The 23,345-nt window shown below is 45.3% G+C and overlaps 1 protein-coding gene across 3 annotated transcripts in view; it reads right to left on the reverse strand.

Moving 5' to 3' along the window:
* Positions 1–23,345, reverse strand: part of DAP3 (death associated protein 3) — a 996,586-nt gene that overhangs the window by 689,444 nt on the left and 283,797 nt on the right. For all 3 annotated transcript variants that reach the window (XM_069650015.1, XM_069650007.1, XM_069650021.1), the window contains exons 4-6: positions 12,060–12,161; positions 10,608–10,716; positions 1,014–1,106 (exon numbers count right to left, since the gene is read on the reverse strand). In XM_069650015.1, coding sequence (XP_069506116.1) covers positions 1,014–1,106; positions 10,608–10,716; positions 12,060–12,161 — 304 coding nt within the window. The remainder of the gene's footprint in view (positions 1–1,013; positions 1,107–10,607; positions 10,717–12,059; positions 12,162–23,345) is intronic.

Genomic DNA, 23,345 nt, shown 5'->3' on the forward strand with positions numbered 1-23,345 from the left:
GTTTTATTTGAAAACAGATGTTTCCATCCTGGATGACGTGAGACGGGTGGAGGCAGTTATTGTGGAGTTCCTCCACGTACACGTTCTTAATGTTGCACAAGACTTAAACCTTTTCTCCTGGATTCAGCCATTAGTAGGCCTAAATCAGAGAGGAAGCGAGGACGAGGATCAGTTCGGGCAGAAGCTGATGACAGGACCGGATGACCCACCAGGCGTCACTGGGGTAAAAAAACCTTGAAACCTCATCAAAGTATAAGAATCAAAGGAAAATTGAAGAAACAATGTTCAATTGTTTAGAGATTTTTCTGATGACTCCCAACACGAAAGGTGCAGTAGTAAATCAACTGAAGATGGCCTGCAGGGGTGGAGCGAAGGGCGCCTTTGCTATTGGCTGTGGCCATATGACGCAAAATGACTATACTAGAGCAGTACAGTGACGAAGTTCTCAGTTTAAATATAAACTGCTTTATGTTACCGAGGACTCCAAGCCAGACAACGGGGAATATTCACACCATGTGAATCTATGAAAGATCCAATGCTGGAGAATTTTGGTTACAGATTTAAATCCAAGGGAGTTGGTGAGGTGGCTAAAACGTACTATCGCTATATACAGTTGAACACAGTCAAGAGGACATTGGAATGGGATGAGAAAGAGGGCATCTTTTATGACGGCCCTCCCACCAACTTTTCCCATGTAATAATGTGTTAAAGGGGTCAGAACGGAAATGGGAAGAATGCTTCTAAAAAATACAGTTTTGCAAATACCTTCAGCAGAGCAGTATTTGTGCCCAAACATCCGCCCACTTATTAAGATTACCCCTTAGTGTCAGAAACGTAATTGCTTTTATAACAAAGGACAGACAAATTGGAGTCCAAAGAAGGGCTCCAAAATCAAGTTTCACATCATACACTCTTACACAAGTACTTAAATATGTCTACTCCAAAGTACAGGCGGAAGTAGTTGTACATTACAGCCATAATTCCACTTTCTATATAAAATGCTTGGCTCTTACCGTCTGGAATATGTACCAATAGCCAGTCCTGACGAGCGCAGTAATGAACAATGTGGCACAGAGTGAGGGATTTTCCAGTACCTCTTTGCCCATCTTGAATACAAAAAGGTCAAGGAAACTGCTTCCAGCAACACAGAAATTGAGGCAAAAACAGAAACCACCCCCTAACCCACATCTCCTGTTGGCTTCAGATGGGGGCATGTGGAAAAGCAGTTGAAACAAAGGTGTGGGGCACTGAACGCCTTAACAGTTACGTATCCTTCCAGTTCTGTGTAACTGCTTTCGATTTAGACGCCCTTCACCCTCTTTCAAAGACCCCAAGCCAGACATTCATTTGTTCGAGGGCACAAACGGACCAAATGCTACATACCTCTTCTTCGATTTGCCTCATTGCTCTATCACACGTTTAAGTGCAGAATATTTTTAGCCTTGCTTATCCAGCCATAACTAAAATATTAATGTAAATCAGACACACTGCCAGTACATTTACTGCTCAATGTGGGTTCATGCTCTAATTTTAAAAGGCTGAAAGCTAGCTGTAGGATGGAAGCACCAATCTACATATCGTGTTTGTTTTGTCATACAAATTAATGCCGTACAACCTTTTAATGCCTGAAATAGTCTAGTCTGGGCCTTAAAAAAAAACACACACAGACAGTAGAATGACTGCTGCATCTGATGAGCGTGCTCCGCTTGGGTGAGAAGAGTGAAGGCTGCTTGTTCTGCTCTACACATCATGTATGTGTAAACTCCATACTCCAATGTCCCGCCCCCTTTCCTCCATACTCGTGTGACATTCAGTCTTTCGGGACGGGACCGGAGCACTTTTGTTAAAAAGCATAACTTTTTCTTTTTGTCCTTCTCTTTTTACGCAGGGTACCGCACACAGCCATAACCCTGCCCTCCTGAGCACTGCCCCGCGCATCGCCCTTCAGTCCTTTTCTCTGCGCGGTCGGGGCTGGACACACTTGCATCTCTGCTAAGTTTTTCTTTTTCCCGTTGTCCTTCTCTCCTGCTCTGGTTCTGTGGTCGCTTAGTCCTCCGTCTATGCCGGAGCGCCTGGGATTTGTGTCCTGTTCTTCATGTGAACGTCGCTTCGCTAGGGCAGATCGCCATTCCCTCTGCTTGGAGTGTCTCGGGCCGGACCACCGCTGGGATTTGTGCTTCTACTGCGATTCCATTTCTGTCCGGGCACTCCAGCGCTGTCTTCTTCGGTGGGAGGACGTCTTTCAGCGTGTTCCTCTACCTCATCTTCAGCTTTTCATCGACGAAAATAAGAGACGCCTGGTAAGTTCTTTACTTTTTAGGGCGCCCCGGCTGGGGGACTCCTTGCCGGGGTCTTCTCAGGCCCGGGGGGGCTGGAGCAGCTCTAACACCAGTGTATCCCCCGAGGTGCCTCGCAGGCCTAATAGGCGTACCAGAGTTTTCTCCAAGGGTTCCCACGTCGGACCTGCCAAGACCGGACCACGTTCCGAGGTTCACCTGTCAGGTGCTAGACTTCAGCGCAGTTCATCTGTGGCATTGGACACCCGAGTTCTCCGTTTCTGGAGCTTTCCACACAGACACCAGGGCACGCCCTGAGGCCTCCTTTTCTGGAGCTTTCTGTACCAAGCCACGGCTTAAGGCGAGGGAGCTACACATACTGGGATGACACCTGAGGTTCCTCTTTTGGAGGATAAGGTCTGTACCGACAAAACCAAGAGACCTGCTTCTGTAATGGCGATTCCTCAGCATTCCCCCGCTCAGGGTCACGGTCATACCGGTTCTGTCGAGGGGGCAAAGAGAGTGGTTATAGACCTTAACTCCTCTGTTACCGGCTCTGCCGAGCTTCCTTACCTGGAAGCTAATTTTGGGACCACCTCCAAGATGTCCAGTAAATATCCGAGACCCCCCCAGTACTGGCTCTGCCGAGGATCCTTGTGTCAAGGCTAAGGTGTTACTTAAGTCCCCTGACCTGCCCGAGCGGGCAGTTGCCTCATCTGCACATGTGGCGCAGTTTTCTTCAGGCATCGACAAAATGGCGGCCCAACCCTCGTGGTCCACGGAGGCCATTTAGGATTCTTCCCTTACACCTACGTTCTCGACGGCGGGTGCCGGGAATCTTAATTTTGGGGCCGAGCAGCCTTTTTCGCCTCAAGCGGAAGGTAAAAATCTGTTTCGCCCTTCTTATGAATGGTGTGCTCGGATGCCGCTGCCTCATACTGTCTCGCTTACGCCTACTTCTACTCCACTGGTCTATGCGGACCCGATTGGTGGTGGGCCTTCCTGGCAACCATCCTCATTGCGTTTGTGGGGATATGCCCCATTTCAGAGGCCTCTGCTTACCTCAGCGTCCTAGCCTTCATCAGAGGATGCATCTTTCGGGAAATTTCAGAGGCTCATGCACTCTGACCCTACGAAGGAGTATTTTAAGGGTCTTTTCAAGGAAATCTACCCTGAACCTCTGCCTCCACCTTCCACCCCGCCGGCTCCAGCAGCTCCTGCGGTGGTATCACCTCTTCCTATTGGTCTGCCTCCAGTGCTTCCTCCCCTACCCCCCCCCCACTGTCTCCCATAGAGAAGACACCAGGAGAACGGTATAGCACTTTAAAACCTGTGGCCTGTTCCTCCAGAAGGATGCTTTGGCTGAAGCACGTAAGGTCTAGGATAAGCCCCACACCATGCTACATATCAATAAGAGAATCGACGCCTATTACAGGCTTCACTCCTCCGAGGAGATAGCCTTGACGTCTTGTCCGCTCCCTCGACAGTGGTAGCTGCAGCCACGCTTCAATACAAGCCAGCCTCTATGACCTCTACGGCTGCGGCTCAGATTCTCTCCAAGGAAGACAAGATTCTGGACTCCTTGGACAAGAAAGTTTTTGCCAACCCAGCACTGCAGCTTCGCCAAGCAAATACCGAGCTGATCCTGGCTGCAGCTAATATGAAGCTGTGGAAGGAGTTGGCTGATTTCCAGGAGTGTATTCCTGCGGATAGGCTAGACGACATCAAAGCCGGTTTGTCAGACGCAAGGTGTTGGCACAATATGGATCCATGTGGATACTTCAGCTCGAGGCCTGATGGTGGGAATTGACACCTCCCACCCAGCGTGGCTCCATGCAGCGATGTTTTCGAAGGAGGTGCAAGATAAAGTTATGGACCTTCCCTTCGATGGCAGGGAATTGTTCCATTCTTCTACGTATGACAAACTTGCAAAGACAAAGGTAAGCACCCAAATCGCCAAATCTTTATCGGTTCAGGCTAAGGTCCCAGCTAAGGCCCCTTCTACACAGAGGTCAGGGTCTCAGTATCGTTCCTTCTCTGGCTTAAGGGGGTTCCAGGACCGCCGGACACGCTTAACTGAACCTCCGGTTGGTGGCACCCAGCCCTCCTGATAAGCTGCGTAAAGGGCCATTTTACGCATGTAATTATGGCCATTACGGAGCATTTAATGTTCTTCTGCGTACTGTTTACGCTTGATTTATTTTCATTAAAAAGCATACTTTCCTCCACTAGATGGCACTAGAGTGCAAAAGGTGTCTTGGATCTGCACCAGCAAACATTTCTTTTATCAGTGGCAGAGCCTTTCATATGCATGATCGTTAATGTGAGCAACCCAATGCGCCCATTTAATTATGTGTTTATAATAACATCATTAAATGGGCGCGTTATATATCTATGAAGTCTGCTAGATTGACGCGCAAAAAAATAAAGTTGCTTTAAGTCACTAATAAAATGTTTTCAACATCATGAATAACAATGAGATGGATGTTTGTTGCAAAGAAACTCCATATCCGAGTTTATTATACAACATCTTTTATTACATGTCTTAAATCACTGAAAGTACTGTGGGGTTAACTAGATCTTTCAGGTTGACATTATCTTGCATTCTGGGACTTATCATTCAGGATGTGAACATTAAAGCCACAATGATATTATTTTGGCTTAACACGTAGCTGTAAGGATTTACATGTTGTCATGTGGCGTTATTATGCAATTTGTGTTTTTTGTAAGTAAAATCTATAAGACATCATTACTGTTGGCCTTGAAATCCAAACTATTTGTACCAAGTAGACCTTGGAAGCTATGTGGTCAAATTTGCAGAGTGGATTAAAATTCCTTCTTCACAGTTCAGGCAAGGTTTGTGATCCTGGTCCCGTCCCACACTCCCCGCTTGCCTACCCGCCCCATCTGTCTGGCCACCCCACTCCCTCCTTTTTGGATGCAGCCAGAGTACCAGTCGTTCCTTTTTTTCCACTTCCACCACTCTTTAATCCACCTGATGTGATTAACGATTACGGGCTAAATTGGCTGTGATGCGTGTCATGCCAGAGATGCAGATTCTTGACTATCTTGCAAGAAACCTATTGGGCAATCAAGACTGCTCACCTATGATGGAAGTAGAAGATGGGGGAAGGTACAGGCGAGTTATTAATACTCGAGGAGTTCATGTGAATCTATATTAAAGCAGCAGCAAAGAGTAAGCCACGAGACATATACACTTTGAGACTAATTCACAGAAACCTTTTATAATGGCAACACCCCATTGGAAAACGCTCAATGAATTAGGCCCTTTGTCATGTGCATTATATAAATGGTCACTACTATTAATGGTATAGTTCAAACAGTGGAAAAGGGGTCAGTCAGACTTTTTTGAGTAGTAACTAGTTGGCAATAAATCACTTGTTATAGACATTTATGTTTTTGCTAAAAAGGCACAGTGGCAAAATTAGTTGCCCAGGATCACAACCTTTAGTGTTAAAGCAGGGATTTGGAACCAGTCTGCAACTTATGCACTTGTCTGCATTTCTTCCAAACAGTAATTGCCAGAATCATGTTTTTTGGTGGGGATCCGCATTAATTTCCTGCAGCAGACAGCAGGGGAGGTAGCTTAGCAGGTTATGACTGTTGCTGAGATTATGTGTGCAAGTTCCTGTAAGTAAATATGCTAACACTTGCTTACTCACACTCCCTCTGCAAGCAATACATTAGTCTCTATCTATAGTAGTTCTTAAGAGTTTCTAGGGTCCAGAAGTTTGAAAATGAAGCTGTGTATGTAGCACGTACTTACAAGTTATTTTATGGCAGAATATTTTCCACAAGTGTAATAAAAAGGTTAAAGGCAAGCCAGACAACTTTGACATACAACTCTTTTGGTCTACGGGTCCGATTTTACGTGCCTTATTTTACATATGCATTGGGTGTATGTTGGATACATTTTACTCTCTTGCAGAGAAGACTCATTTTTACTCTCTTGAAATTGCATTTACTCTCTAATTTGAAAACTCATGCGAAAAATACCCATCGAAAAAAACAACGTGGTCGGTTTTTCTCTCGCCCGGCAGCCTCCTCTCCAGGGGCATGTAGTCCCCCTGGCGACAAGTCTGCAAAATGAGTCGGTTGCATGAGACTCTGGTTGGAGGACAAATCGTGTCTCATCTGGAGGCATGGCAGACCACCACCGAAGACCGGTGGGTTTTGTCCATCACTCGGGTGGGCTTTCGTTTGCCCCCACCCTTCAACCCTCCCTTCCAACAGATCGGGACACCCACCCTCAGAGCCGAGGTTCAGAAGCTTCTAGACCTCAGGGCAGTGGAACTGGCTCCCACTCGGGGAAGAAAGGGGGCGCTTCTACTCTCGTCTGTTCACGGTGCCCAAACCCAACCAGGCTGGCCTGCGCACCATCCTCGACCTTTCCCAGTTCAACCTTTCTCTTCCTCAAGAGAAATTCAAGATGATCACACCTTGCCAAATAAAGTCCTCTCTTCGGAAGGACGACTGGCTCAGTGTAGTGGACCTTCAGGACGCGTATATGCACATCCTGATATGGAAGCCGAATCGGAAATATTTGCAGTTTACCGTGGGAGGGGAGCACTTGCAGGTTCGTGTGCTACCTTTTGGTCTGTGCTCGGCCCTACGTGTCTTTACGAAGATTATGTCGGTCATCGCAGCTTTCCTTCAGCTACAGGGTGTACATGTATATCCGTATTTGGTCGACTAGCTCCTACGCAGCCCTTGTCCACCGACTGTTTTGAGTAATCTCCAGTCTCTCCTCCAGCTCCTGTTCAATCTTGGGCTGTCGGTGAACTGGCAGAAATCTTCCATGACGGTCTCCCAAGACCTGATCTTCCTGGGTTTCCGTTGGAACACGATCGACTCCAAGGTGTATTTGACGGGGGACAGGATTGTGGATCTATTCACCACTTGTCAGCTCTTCATCCAGTCAGAGCACATGACGGCTTGGTGGTTCCAGAGGCTTCTGGGCCTCATGGCATCGTGTGTACTTGCTCTTCCTCTTGCGCGTCTCAAGATGAGACATAGGCAGCTGGCTCTTCCGAGCTCTTGGTGTCAGTCTTCGGACTCGGATTCCAAGATGATCCCAGTTCCATCCTGCATGATGACGGACCTTCTATGGTGGTCTTCGACCAACATCTTACAGTGGGGGCCTCCTTTCAGGAGCCCTACCCACAAGTGACGATTACCACGGACTCCTCCCTTCTGGGGTGGGGCGTGACTCAGGATCATCTCCAGGTTTTCGATCTATGGACGCCGCAGGACAGGCAGTTTCATATAAATTATTTGGAACTTCTGGCTGTTTTTCTGGTGCTGAAAGCTTTCCAACCATCCATCACAAACCGGGTGGTCCGCGTCCGCACGGACAACTCAGTGTCGATGTTTTAGATCAACAAGCAGGGTGGTACCAAGTCACCACCTCTTGCGGACCTTGCCATTCAGGTTTGGGAATGGGCCATCCAACATGGCATTTGGTTAATGGCAGTACACATTCCGGGGCAATTCAATGCGAATGCGGACTCACTCAGCCGACAAACGGCAGCCAGCTACGAATGGGAACTGAACATGGATGTCCTCTCTACCATCTTTCGGCAAAGGGGCACTCCAGAAGTGGACCTTTTTGCGACTGCTACAAGCAGGAAACTTCCTCTCTATGCATCCAGGAACGGTCTCAGGGCCTGCTCTGTAGGGGATGCTCTCGAGATCCCGTGGTACAACATGAAGGCATATGCCTTCCCGCCTCTTCCTCCGATTCATCGGTCACTCTGCAAGCTCAGGAATACATCGATTTGCACTCTCCTGTTCACAGCTCCTTGGTGGCCAGCCAAAGTCTGGTTTTCGGTACTTCAGCATCTGTCGATTTGTCCTCCGATCAGACTGCCGTTGATTGCCAAGCTGCTTCATCAGTGCTATCAGCATATGTGGCACCCCTCCCCACAATCATTCAGCTTGGCGGTCTGGTGCCTGAATTCAAATCCTTAGCACAGTTTAACCTGTTGGAGGACAATATATGCATTATCCAAGCAGCCAGGAAGCCTTCTACGAGGTCTCAGTATAGGAGCAAGTGGCTCTGTTTTTGTCACTGGTGTTTAGCTAAGCAAATAGACCCCAGACATGCAAAGATTGACACTGTCCTTTCATTAATTTCTCATCTGGCAGCTTTGGGCATTCATGGCTTGTCGGCTATTGCCGCCTACCTGTCCACAGATACCTGTTCCATTTCTTTGGCGAACCCAGTCATTAAAAGGCATTTCGCAGGTTTATTACATCTTTTTCCACCTGTACGCAATCATCCTCCAAAGTGGGATTTAAATGTGGTGCTGAACGCCTCATGCCATAAACCATTTGAGCCCATGGCTATGGCGGATCTAAAGTACCTTTCATGGAAGGTCGCATTCTTGATTGCAGTGACTTCGGCAAGGCAAGTAAGCAAGCTTCAAGCTTTGTCCGTGGAACATCCGTTCCTTACCTTCCATAAGGATAAGGTTGTGCTCCTCCCTAAAGTAGTGACTGATTTTAATTTGAATCAATCTCATTACCTGTCTTTTTTCCGAACCCGGCCTCAGATGCTGAGAGAGTATTACATAATTTGGATGTCAGACATGCTCTGAAGTTCTATCTGGACAGAACAACTGAACTCGGGGGCTACTCTCAACACTTTGTTCCGTTAGGAGACCCGAAAGGGAAACCTGCTTCAAAGGCTACTATCTCCCGATGGATTGCCTCCTGTATTTCAGAAGCATATACCATTCAGGGCCTTCAACCTCCGAAAGGCATGGTGCTCATCTTGTACGAGGCAAAGCGGCTGCTGTTGCCTTCAAAAGTATGTTCCCTGGGAGACCATTGCCAAGGCAGCTATGTGGGCTTCCCCCATCTGCTTTTTTGTAAGCATTACTGCTTGGACCAGAGCTCCAGGGCCGATGCTCAATTCGGTCAGGCTATTCTTAAAAACCTTTTTCAGTATGGGGGTTCCATCCACCCATAATACCTGTGAGGAGTGCTTTGGAATCTCTCCCACAGGTATGGAGGAAAGGGGACAGGACATAGGAGTATAATAAAGTTACTCACCGTAGTGACTACCTTACTTCTAGTCCACAGTCCCCTTTCCTCCATAGGCCCGCCCGCCGTCCCCTCTAATAAATATCCTCTATTATTGCTTAAATGGTCGTAGACCTGGCGATAGAAAAGGACTGAAGGGCGATGCGCGGGGTGTAGCTCAGGAGGGCGGGGTTAAGGCCATGTGAGGTACCCCGCCTTAAAAGAGACGAAGGACAAAACATTTTCATTTTTTATTCTTTTTAACAAAAGTGCCCCAGTCCCGTCCCGAAGGACAGAATGTCCCACACGTATGGAGGAAAGGGGACTATGGACTAAGAGTAAGGTAGTCCCTATAGTGAGTTTCTTACTTGCGCTGCTAATGTCCATGCTTTAATTGTTCCCGTCTGTACTGGTGGAAAGCTTACACTACTGCTGCTGCCTGTGATGTGAGATGGAAGATTTTGCTGTTACAAGTCTAGTGTTTATACTGAGGTTGGTGGAATTGTGCGAGAGAGAGAGAGAGAGAGAGAGAGAGAGAGAGAGAGAGTAGCAATTGTATGTGATGGATGCTTGTACTGCTGCGAATGTGCTAATTTGTGTTAGTAGACCTTGCATTACTGCTGCCTGTGCATTATGTTTTGTATTTGGGTCTGGGAGTAAGTTTGCACTGCTGCTGACAATACTGTACTTCCAGTACGTGTTAGGGAAGCTTGATATACTGCTGCATGCGCAGCTAATTTGTGTTAGTAGACCTTGCATTACTGCTGCCTGTGCATTATGTTTTGTATTTGGGTCTGGGAGTACGTTTGCACTGCTGCTGACAATACTGTACTTCCAGTACGTGTTAGGGAAGCTTGATATACTGCTGCATGTGCTGTAACTGAATTAAGAGCACTGATTTCGGACGAGGCTCAAACCACCCATTTAAAAGCACATCCCATGGGCATGTTTCTATACGGCGTCATTACAAATTGGGAAGGCTCCCTTTCTCATCTGGTATAAATACAGTGGCAACAAGACAGTCAGAAGCTTGCATGGAGCAGCAAAAGGCCAACAGGTGGATTATATTGGACTGCGAACATGCCTTTTAACATTAACAAAATGTACTAGCAAAGGGCCATGTGACGAGTCATAGGAAGGCACCCTGGTACTTCTAAGGGTAACAGCAATCTCAATGATTTTAGGTATTGCCATTGGTTTGCAGAAGGTATGAATTCCATTAAGAGTGTATGCAGAGGAGTTTGTTCTGCTGATATTCTCAAAGGAAGCATGCATGAAGGATACAGATGACGTAGCGGACAGTTGGGTGGGAGAAATGTGTACTTTTGATGCAGCTGATTATTTCGAGAGCAGGCCTACGCACCATCAAGCAGGCTTCATTGAAGGTTTTTACCTGAAGAAAGAAAGAGCAGAATTAAAGAACGTCAAGCTTGGCAACACTTCGTAACCTCCACTAGTGCATTATTTTCTGGTGAAACGCCAGGCCACAAGAACCCTTGCTAGCAAAGGACACCCATTAGACAGGCACCTAACTTATGCGAACAGACACTAAACCTCATGCCTGCATGTGTCAACCTGAACTTACCACCGACAGGTTGACATAACCGGTTTTATCAGGTGCTGCTGCCGAGGTTTGAGACACCCCAGGCACTAGTTTACCATATGCTACACGTTTCCAGTGAGAAAGTAGAAGCCGACTGCCTGAATTGTTTTCAAACATCAAAAGGTCCAAAACAGAATATGTGGCTTAACAGAGAAGATTCCTCTTGGACTGCTACTTTCACTTGCTCTGCCAGATCTTTAAACAGCCCCTCCCATCCCAAAGGTAGTGACGGGGGGAGGTATCAATACAGGAATAAACAGACGGTACCATGGACTCCAAAGCACCATACAGTCCAGCATTTTAGCATTAATAATTTCAAGCAAGTGCACCATTTTATGACTTCTGCTATATACAGTAGGGGGCTTGCTGAGTACTAAGTTGTTATGAATAACTGCCAAAATTATGTGATGCCCTCTGCTGAGGACGAGCAAGGCCAACACATCTGTTCAATGTGATAGGTGTCAATGCTGAGGCGCCACAATCACAATGGCTTACTTTAAGAGAATTATCTAGTTCCATATCACCCTGCTTCCACCGGCAAAGGCATTCCAGCATCAAAATGGCAGGCAATTCTCCTCTAATAAAAAGAAGACCACTAACAAACCCTGACACTGAGGATGCCTATTATGGCGGTTTTCCCTTGTTGGGTGTAATCAGCAAGCTTTGCCTTCTCTTTATGCACAGAGATTGAGGGATCCCCATCTGGATTAACCTTTTTAATTCAAGGAGAATAACAAACATCTTTAAAAAGTGCAAAATTGTTCAAGCCAGCAGCTGACAACAGGGTCAGACTGATATGTCTCCTCTTATATGACACAGATAAAAAAACATGAATGTCGATCCTTGCAAGTGTGTACATCCCATAGAGCAGGTTATTTGTCCTTATTCATTATCAGAGTGGCTGTCACGTGTTTGGCCCATATTACTACTATTGATACCGAGCTTGGTTTCAATACTCTAGTTTGCACCATCCAAAATATCCCATTATTTAAATATGAAGAAAACACTCAGGGACTGGTAAGTAAATCTACTTCAACCAACTGTTTTTCTTTTAATGTGGAATGACCTGCCATTAAGGCACAATGCACAACCAGAGGAACCCCAGACCATTATCAGTCAATGAAAAAGAGTACCTGTTTCTGAAAGCGTGGCGGTAGTCCTTGAGGGAACACACTCTTCATTTCCTCAGCTGGTATTCTGTAGTGCTGCCCTATGTGCTCCCCTGCATGCTTGGCCTGCAATAAAGAAAATTACAAAAAAGTGATGTATAAGAAAGATAAAGAGGATTGACATTTATAAAAGCCCTTCATACAAATAACAGAATGAGAGTACGCCTTAGCCATCAAGGCCTGCTATCAGCGGTAATAGCTACGTCGAGAGGGGTAAAGCAAGGGTGCCCTCTCGCTCCAGCACTTTTTCTGACATACCTAGAGACTTCAAAAATAATGAAGAAAATGTAAGATCATTCCCACCGACATTGGGACAAGGAAAAACAACTCGCCTTTTGTATGCAGATGACACACAGCGATTGGTCTACAGAGACAACTGGACAACTTATAGAAGTATATCTGTACCAACAACCTTGAGATCAATAAGGGAAAGACTAAAGTCATGTCATTAGAAAGATCTTACAAGAGAGCTGAAAAGTTAAAATGGAATCTGGAAGGATGCCAAATAGAAAAAGTGAAAGAATTTAAGAAATTAGGAGTTATCCTTGACAGCTCAAAGTTGGAAACGACAAAAGCTATTGCTCAAAAATGTGGGCGATTCTCATTGACTCCAGCAATCAACTTCTATAGAGTCATGGTTGTACCATCCCTAACATACGGAGCTGAAGCCATGCCGTACATACCGAAACAAATATGGCTGAAATTGGAAGGATACTTTTGGAGAACGGTCCTCAGCCTATCCAACTCAACTCCCATGGCCTCGATTAGGCGTGAAGTCTGCTGTTATTACAAAGAACGACTGAGTGCAACAGCATGATGCTCTACAGGAAATGTCTATTACAGAACCGTCCAGCCATTTACAACCTGATGAATTAAGAAATTACAGAGGGACGTTGCAAAATGCTCAACCAGTAGACACAAGATATTAAAGAAAAACTGAAGGAGATTCAAAGCTCTGAAGAACTGATCTGGAACCGACAAAAGTAAAAAAGAAAATGGAAGAACTTGACTTTAGAAACAGTAGCCAAGAACAAACTCACAACTCGAGTGCCGGCGAATACAAAAAAGTTAAACCAGACTCAAGAATTTCTGAAGAAGTTTCTGAATAGATCCTTAAGAAACATCTTCCTAAGAGCTTGTCTCAACCTTTTGGAGACAAAGGAAATTCTGGCGGTGAGAGGTCTATCAACCTCAAACAAATGTTGCTTTTGCGAAAACAAAAATCAAATCTAAACAATAAGACACCTCTTGCTGTCATGTGTCAGAACGCGAACCATTGGAACGACGTACCTAAACTGTCTCTTTTCCTCATCACTTCTCTTTGGAGAAGAGACTTGGTGGGTGCAGTTGATCAGTGGAGAAAAGTCTTCTTGGGTGATTGTGACGACGAAAATTATACAACACGCCTTGACAAACATGGAACAACGGAAGATCTGAAACTCCATCTAAAGCACTAACACGCAGAATTGATATGTTCTATTGGAAAATGAAAAAATTGACTGATGTTCTCACTACGTGAGTTTATGTACATCAGATCTCTGCACATTTTCTTTCTTTGTAAAAATAGCTAATGGGATTCAAACAAATATATGAAAAAAATGTCTAAATTGCCATTTAGCAATTTGGGCTTTGTTTGTGTTAAAATTAATTAATGGTCAGCCCAATCTTAGAAACTTTCGTTAAAGAAATATCCACTGGATAGCTATTGTAATGCTGTTACAGGACATATGTGAATTAATGATAGAATCATTGTTTGTCTGCATTTGTTGAATGGCAAATATTAATATGAAGTATGCTACTGCACCGGTAAGATTAATACAAAGTTTTATTAAGAAGATACATAATGACCCCACCACAGCTTTCTCCCTTCAGCTCCACTTCTCCAATTGCTGCGCCTGGAACTTGGGGTTACAACGTAAGAAATGCATTCTACACAAGAGTTCCATGTTCTCGTCAGCAACTTCACTTAGGCACTTAAACACATGGGAATGCCAATTTGTTGATGTCTCTAGAACCAGGAAATTGTAACGCTCACCTGATTCCCGCAGAGGCGCCGGTCTTGACTGGGTGAATGCCGTATCTTCAAAGGTGATGTGTAACACACGGTTGGCTCTTTGGGCTGGACCTCTGTGCACTGTATGTCTGACTCGAAGAGTAAGATGTCTGCAGATAGAAAATATGGGATTAATGAACTGGGGTTATTGGGTGCCTCTCTCCTCTTCCCTTTCTCTTCTCCTGTAGAACCCCAAAGGTTAACACCCTCACCTTAGGTAAGTGAACGCCAAGCTCTCCATCTGCCTCGGGGTAAGGTGCCGTAACCAGTTTCTTCACTGGATAAGGATGCAGGCCTCTTGACCTCAGAGGACTGCTGTCCGTCGTTAACTGCACGAACGGTAAGTTCTGGGCACTTCAAATGTCTTAAAAGTCTTTTGTAATGATATCTCTTGTTTTGCAGGGTTCCGGCGATGGCGGATGGCGGGCTGATGAGAGTTGAGGATCGAACCCGCGTGAGGAATAGAAGCGCCTGGAAGCACGTAAGTAAGCGCTTGTAGCCTGCTTCACGATGCGCACTAACTGTCCCTTTTATCTTGCAGGTACAAGTTCGGAGCTTTAGAGAAGCTGAAGGGTGCTGGAATACCCACTGGATTCGGCGTGGGAAGGAGTAATGGCATGTGAGTAATAAAGTTGCCCAATGTCTTTAAACGCACCTTCTTTTGTCTTTCAGATGCGGGATGCAACGCCGAAGGCCTCCGGAGCGTGCGAAGAGCTGGTAAGCTTTTGTCTTTCAGATGCCGGAATGCAGCGCGAGGCGTTGGTGACAGCCGATGGACCAGGTAAGAGATGCGCTGCCACTGAAGACCGTAGTGCTAACCTGTTCTTTCTTTGTCTTTACAGGTGCTGCTGAAGACTGGATTCCAGGATGGTAAGCCTTTGTTCCCTTGGGCCCAGGATCAGAAGCAGAAGACACGATGAGCGTTCTGCTGCAGAGAATGCAGAATAACGCAAAGCAACATTCATCCATCGGGAGTGGTTTAAATAGCCTCCTGTAGTGCTTAGTTGTGTCTCCTTCCACAGCCACGCCTAGGTAAGAAAAGAGTTCCTGCTTTCCAGAAGAGTTCCAGTGTTCTGAACCTAGGGAGTGGCTCCTGCCCCACCCAACAGGAAAAGTTGTCCCAAACAGAAGAGGATCAGGGGTTCAACGGGCAGGTAAGTAAGCAGCATGGTCTGCTGCAGGTAAGTCCACCCAAGCATTATGAGCCCGGCGCTTCCAGCGCTGGGACTGGGCATCTTTATGAGCCTGGTGCCACTGGCGGCAGGACAGGGTCCTAAAGGTCCCAATTGGGACTGGCTGGCACTCGGAACCGGGGTTATGGGTCTGCTTCCAAGGGAATCGGGTAAGTCCTGATCCCTTGGAAGCAGAGATCATGACAGAAATGCCCTATCACTAGACACTATGTACTGACGTCAAGGTGCAATCAAGAAATTTGAAAATACAAGAATTTAAATCCATATCAAGATTTATATCACAACTTTCATTAGAAATCACAACTGACACATTTCACAAAGATGTTATATCGGATATACATTAGCACCAGGACAGAGGTCCGGAGCGCTTTCGCTCCCGGAAAAATAATCTCAATAAAAATTAACAGCGAGCATTACACTCTTTAGCTAATGACACCAACAGTTATCAAAGAGGCTGACAAAGGAGGGAATGTAGTTAGGCAGAATTATATGCAGTACCCTTTGGGAACACTACACACAATTAAGACTACAAGTGACAGTATAATTTCACCTTTTGTACAAGCCTGTACTACACAGTTATAGTGGAAGCAGTAGCGCAGCAGCCAGACTTATCTCAAGAGTAAGTGAGCAGTACGAAAGTGAGCAGTACGAATAGTTACAAAGGACGGCCATTACTATGATTCAGGCAAACACTGACTCAAGGTTTCTAAATAAAAGAATATATATTTATTTACTCAACAGTTGTATAACATTTCCCTATTCTAAGCAAGTTACAAATCACAATCATAAATACACCACACCACTTCCCTTAAATTCCAGACAAGTTAAGCTCACAAAATGAAGTGGGAGCAAAATGGCACTCAAGCAATTTAAAAGGGAGGGAAAGACAAAAGGTAAGTACTCATGGCAATTGAACAAGAGAGACTACAGTGAGGAGATCAGCTAGAAAAGGCTTAGGGCCAAAGTCAATGGGTCAAAAGTCTTTTGCTCAAGATCACACGGTTCAGGGTAGTTTGCGGTAAAGTTCGTGGCACAGATTCCGGACGAGGTTGGTTGGTAGAACAGTTAGTTCAAAGAGAAGAGAAGGACAAGCCCTCAGATTGGAGAAAGATTTCAAACACTTTCCACGCGGCTGAACGAAACGCACAACCGGGTTTGCACAGTACCATGAAACAGAGAGGGAGCTGTAGCTGAGGCGGACGTTCCTGGTGGTTCCTGCAGGCTCACGGTTCCTGAAGCGACTGTCGAACTGACACGAAGTAGGAAGACACGAGGATCCTGCGCCACCCAGGGAAGAAACCAGCAGCAGAGCAAAATAACGAATAAAAGGTGCACTCCTTAAAAACCCAGCAGGGTCCGACCTTCCTGGATATCTGGCCCGCTGTAGCTCTGTACAGCGAAGTCGAACAGAGGAGGGGTCCTGGCTTGTGGTTTGGGCAAACTGGTTGGTCCCACCAGCTCAAGGGAAGAAGTTTCCTGGAGGATCTCCTATGTCGTCGGATTCTGGCGATTCAGACCTGCAGCAGGGCTTCACTGGGCGGTTCAGTCGTGGTAGGGGACCTCTTCCAGTTCCTCGTTGGTTCTTTTGTTCCAGCAGCGACTCTGCTCTTCCAGTCCCAGAGACCTGCTTTTTATGCTGTTTTCCCCCATTCATACAGCCTGGCTGTCAATCACATAGCAGGGTGACTGGCCTGGCAAGGCCAGTCCCCTTAGCCAATCATACAAGAGTGCGACTTGGGTTACCAAGGGAACCCATGCCAGGGATCCGAAGATCCCTCCCTCATATCCTGCCGACCTATACTACCAGGCGCCTTAAGGAGGGCTTCTGTACAGAAGCCAGCGAACAAAGGAGTCATCCCTGGTTTGGTGCTCAGAGAGAAACATGAGAAAGACTAACAAAAAGAAATGGCGAATAAACCCAGCCGGAAACAAAATAAAATGTATTTGGTCAAGCGGGTTTATGTTCGAGGCGAATATAATAGCCTAAAACATTACCACGTTTATAGAAGATAATCGCGGTAGAAAAGTTAGGGTAGATACCACTGCCACCAGCCAAGTCTTAATGTTAAGGGAGCGAAACAATGCCCCAAGAGGTACAGACAAAAAGGGATAAGTTAACCCTTTCCAATACTCCATGTAAGATGGGGTGTACTGGGTCTGTGGTTTAAAGTGACTATAGTAAAGTTAATGGCAACTTTACCCTTTTCTGGGGGACTTTAGTCAGCCCCAGAAAATGGAGTCGGTGGCAAGTCCAAAAGACAACCCTGTGTCACTGCACTGAAGGTGCTGTGTAACACACATGAAAAATATGGTGCCTTGGAGTAGGTGAGGCTCCAGTGCCCAAGATCACACAGAAAGTAGAAATACACATGGCAAAACACATGCAAGAGTGGGAAAAATGCTCACACTCTTACCAGGTGAAAAAAAAAAATCCTAAAGATCCAGCAAAGCTGCTGAGGGACTCATTAGGTAAGGGAAATCAGCCATTTATGAGAATTCTCCATAACACTAGTTATTAGGAACAAAGAAGACATACGAGTTTTGGGGAAAAAAACGCCCATCCCTACAAAGTCATCAGCAATTATACTCTTGTAATCTATGACAATTCAGGTGACCTTCACTCATACGCGTATTAAAAAGGAACAAATCCCTGGTCACTGTTGAATATATATATATCATCTCAGAAGCGGCTTACAAGCCCAGTCCTTGATGCCGAAACGCTGTCACTCATGTAGGGGCCGTCTGTCTGGTGGGGCATAGCGATTAGTCAGTGCAACCGGTAGGGAATTGTAGCTATTAGACTTATAAGTTTGTCTATTTGTTTTCTCTGTCCACTTATCTTCACTGATCGGATACGAACTACGAGGTGACCCTTTGGAACTGGATTTATGTTGCCATGCTTCCTCCCAGCCAATAGAGAGGAGGTCTGGATATTAACTAATAGCCTTTAGATCAAATACAAGGCTTCGATGGTTCTTTGGAGCAGGCGGTTGTGTAATATATATATATATATATATATATATATATATATATACATATATATATACACACACACATATATATATATATATATATTATATATATACATACACACACTACAAAAAAACTTTGTTGAGGGACGTTATGGTTAAGTTGCCCTACCAAAAACCTCTGCACTTCACAAAAAAATAAAATAATTTCACCCTCCCCTTTATGCTTCAACTTAAAACCGAAAACCCCCTGAAATTCGACAGTTATGGTAAACAAAGCCCCCAAACCTGCCACCACCCTGGTGCACTGCCAACACTAACATCCAGACCATGAAAGATGTCATATCAAATGTCACTGATGACATCACTGACGACATCAGATGTTTAGCCCCTTTGTTTTCGTTCCCTGATATATATATACATAAATATATATATATATATATATATATATACTCAGTAGAAAAACTTTGTTAAAGGAATGTTATACTTCACAGTGAAACCAAACACCACTGCACATTTCCCCATTATGGTAAGCTAAGCAACCATAACTCCCACCATCTACGTTCATTGCTAAGACGAACACCCAGGCAGGCCATCAAAGATGACATCACACATCATTGATGACATCATTGATGACATTACATAAAAATAATGTTGATGAAAAGTCACTAAAAATTACAAATTATTTTTTATAGTGAATTGTACAGGTTTTTGGAAGGGGAACTTAATCATGACATTGTGGCAATGAAGTAGTTGTGCAGAATATGCATTGTCATTATGTGATTTTGGGAGATATGTAGTGTTGGGAGATATGTAGTGTAATCTACGTACTTGATATACATTTAACATGGAACATACAGAACCCCCTCCCTATTGATATTAGAAAGGGACGGACGGAGCGCCTGTTTGCGGACGGGGGCGGACAGAATCAACATTACCTAAAGAGGCAGGGGGTATCTGAAAATGTACTATTGTCTTACACAAAATGTGTGCAACGTAGAAGAAGGGCATAAAGATATTATAAGTAGTAATAAGTAAATATGGAAACCTGAAGATGGGAAAAGAAAACAACACATTTAATAACCATGTAGAATGAAGTGGATGGTACCAAAAATATAAAAATAAAAGGATGTCTCCAGTGTTATCACTTCACAGAAACCTCGGAAGACTGGAACGGTAGCGGACGGACACAGTAGGACAAAGGGAGATTACATCAAAAGAGTGACTGGAGGTCATTTTTTCATGTGTGTTTTTTTTGGTATGTGGTGCAGAAATAATCATTTCTTTCTGTTGTTTTGACTCAGAAATGGCTAGTACTTTGGAGTGGCTGGAGGAGAATTTTCGGCATGAAGACAGAGACTATAATGGTACACATTGCTCTGCATATGCAAAATAATGATCAGTATTTTATAGGCATTTAACATATGTATATTTTTTTTTAACAGACCAGGAAAGAAAAGAAGGGCAACAAACGAGACAGAAGAAGACGGGATAAAAAGGATTGAGCAGAAAATGGACATATTGAACGAAAATTTTAAAAGTTTACAGGAGTTTGTGGAGGAGTGTGTGAGAGGAAAGGTTTGTTAGCATTGCCCCACCTGTACCTGCCCTGCTTCTCCATTCCCTAGTGAAACTTCCCCAAACCTTCAAGAGGAAAATAGACGTTTTGACGAAATATCCATCCCTTCTTACCCTCACAAATCTTCTCCTCATAACCAGCCCGTGTTGAATCCTAATTCCCCCATATTTGTGTTAGTGTCCACTTCCCCCGCTATTTCTTTGGACTGAAGTGTGTGTGTTTGGAATGTTTTTGTACAGTAGTTCTAGTGAAAGAGTTTCAGTAAAAGATTTTTTTTTAAAAAGACGTAAAATGTTCGCGAACAGCGCGCCTGTTCGACCTATCCGCAAGGAATGGAATGTGGGTGCTGTGAAGGCAGTACACCTAACCTTACTAATGTCAAGGAAGATGGATTTCATGGTTGACTGCACCATCTGTTGAAGGTGTGCGTACATAAACAGAAAGGGGCGTCCTAAGGACATTATACCTCGCCGTACCGCTTGCAAACGAGATGAAACATGTTCGTAGAACACACCAGAAGTCCGGAATGTGTGTAAATGAGCAAAATGGGAGTGTGTGAAGGACAGTATAGCTGTCCGTATCGGGCGCAGCCAAGATGGTACCGTCCATAGAACAAGCGCGGTGGCTGGCAATTTCGTAGGCAAACAAAATGGAGTTGTCCGTACAGTGAACATATCATGTGTGCACATGAGCAGTACAACCAAGTGTAGCGAACATTGCGCCTGTCCCCAACTGTCCGTCTGACTTGTGTCGCACTTTGAATTAGTTGGAGAACCCGAACACTGTCCGTAGGACAATTGCGCGCATGCGCACGTTCGGTACTCTGCATTTGCTGTCCAGCAGAATCCCATTTCTGGCGCGGATGTGTTGAGGACATCATCATGTGACCGCACCCACGCTGAGCATGTGGACTAATTTGCGCAGTTTATGTGCTTCCGCAACAGTACAAAAGAAATTGTAGACACAAAGCAAAGTATTGTAGAGTGTAAAAATGTAATTTCACATATCCCAAACAATAGCAGACCTGAGGACTTGGTGTGTAAAATGTATGTTCCGCTTTGCAGGGAATAAGACTGTCACGAGGCACACCCCTCCACCCCTACAAATGGCCACACCCCTGAGCGCATCTTCATTGTCCTATCTATAGCAGATTGAGGTGTACTGCCTTTACTGCTGTAGTGACCAAAAATAAACTAATCGGTATGGCTTCCATGGCTGCTGTTGGGTCATTAGCCTCTGCACCACCCCCAAACCTGCCACCACCACCACCACCTCCCCAAGTGGCTGCAGAGAGATATACGGGTGAGGATGTAGAGAGCGAGGAAGAAGAGGAGGAAGAGAATGAAGTGGAGGAACTCGGCACTACGAGCACTCGCCGGGAGTCGAGGGTGTGGCGGTTGTTTTCCGTTTATGGGAACATAACAAAAGCACGTGCAAACCTGGTGAAGTGTAACCAGTGCAAGGTGGTGCTGAGTCGCGGGAGACTTGGTTCGTACAGTTTTGGTACGACAACCATGAAGTGACACCTCACTTCGTTCCACACTGCGGACATTCGCAAGCTGGTGCCATGTGAAGAGTGTAGTTGGTGGAGTTCCTCCACAGCATCCTCCGTGTCCGATCCTCCCACCACAAGAGACACTCCTGTGGGGGAGCGCCTCCCTCCAGCTGCCTCACAAGCCATTTGCAATGCTGTTGACCCTTACCTTTCAAAGGTGACAATAGTGTGTACGTATTGTGATGCAGTACTCTGCAGGGGGGGGTTTCAAAGTGCTTTTGAGGCTGCAGTCACAGAGCACCAGAAGATCTGCTCCTTACCTAAATAAAGCTCACCCTATATCTTTCCCTGTTCACTTGCCCTTTCTTATCCCCGTGGCTGGTGTCCCTTCCTTACCCTCCTTTGGCCTCTTCTCCTAATGTGTCCGTGTGCTGTGAAGGAATAAACGTGAAAACAACAAAAATAACAGAAAAGGCTCTTTTCAGAACCGCCTTTCTCAGTTTAAAAATCGAACTGTGAAGTTACGGTCGTAGACCCCCGCGGAATTGTGGAAAAGTTTGCGACAGTCGTAGGGAAAAAAAAAGAGGAGGGTGCAAGCGGAGCAAACACAATTAAGTGTACGCTGGGAGTAAGTGGTGGGTCTGAAAAGAGCCTTTCAGTGGTGTGTTGTGTGGGTCAAAAACTGTGGATTAGAGAAAACGGATTGTCAGATACGTTAGTGTGATTTCAAAAGAGGTTGTAATGCATTTTGTACATTGCGAAGAAAAATCTGATTGCCAGCATATGTGAGGTGGACTCCATCTCTGCGGAAAATGAAAGAGCTGTGAAACAAAATGTTTTCATTGTGGAAAGAGGACATGCCAACATCTCTTAAAAAGGCACAAACAGCCTTATTCACATTGCGTCTTGCTTTCTCCATTTGTGGACCAAAAGCAGAAGAATGCAGCCATATTTGTCTTTGTGCATTACGGGAAAAAAGTATTTGACAATTTGGAAACATGTCCATGAGCTTCGCAAGTCCTTCCTTCATTGCAAATTGCAAAGAAATTCCAGAGACATTGCCTAAACAGTTTCCTCCGTAATGAATGATCAGTATATCTGGTGGACGCTCTGTCAGTAAAGTAACACAGAGGTTCCAAGTCCAGCCACCTCCTGCCACGCATGCCATGCCAGTGCACTTCCACATGAGGAAATCGGAGATCTGCAGATAAACGGCAGCTTTCTGCATGCACCTTCAACCAATGTATCCATGAATCTCCCAAAATCCAGATAATCTGTTTTCGAGCATGGAAAGCCATTCTGTGTGGTCTTCTGTCAAGGAGAATACGGTCTTACTAAAGTGCGCCGGTTAGAACACACATACTGAACTTTATGGACCAATCCCTAGCTCTGCTCATTTGCATGCGTCGCCACCCCTGAATCCCCGTTGGTGATATGCGCTGGCTGCAAACTACCGCCATGTTCGCGGACATGAATAGGATGAGAGCGTGACGACGGTACATTCAAGTAATATTCCCCTTTTTCCCCTTTAAGGTGGGCTCTGAAAAGAACCGTTTTTTTTTTGGCCAGATACCGTACAGATATCTGTTATTTTATTCTATTTTTTTGTCCTTGCTTTACTCCTACAACCATTACAGAACCTTCTCTAAAGCAACCCTTATGTTCCAAAAGAACATTGCATTTCCCAAAGAAGATAGCGCAACACCATCTGCTTCAAAATAATCTGCAATGCTTGAAGCAATGTTATCGTGGCTGCAGAAAAACATACCAGCTCGCAGCATCAATGCACGCATGCCGCGATATATGATACACCTCCCAATACTTTGATCTGGACAGAAAACAGAATTGTTGTCCCATTTTACTCAAGGGAGTAAAGCAGAAAAAATGACTTTCGTTGTTGGGAAGATGGTCATGAGTGCTTCAACCAACTGTGCCAAATCTGCCAACAAAGTACGTGAACT

This window comes from Ambystoma mexicanum, chromosome 1p (genome assembly GCF_040938575.1).
Source record: "Ambystoma mexicanum isolate Mex_15411 chromosome 1p, UKY_AmexF1_1, whole genome shotgun sequence".
Lineage (NCBI taxonomy): Eukaryota > Metazoa > Chordata > Amphibia > Caudata > Ambystomatidae > Ambystoma > Ambystoma mexicanum.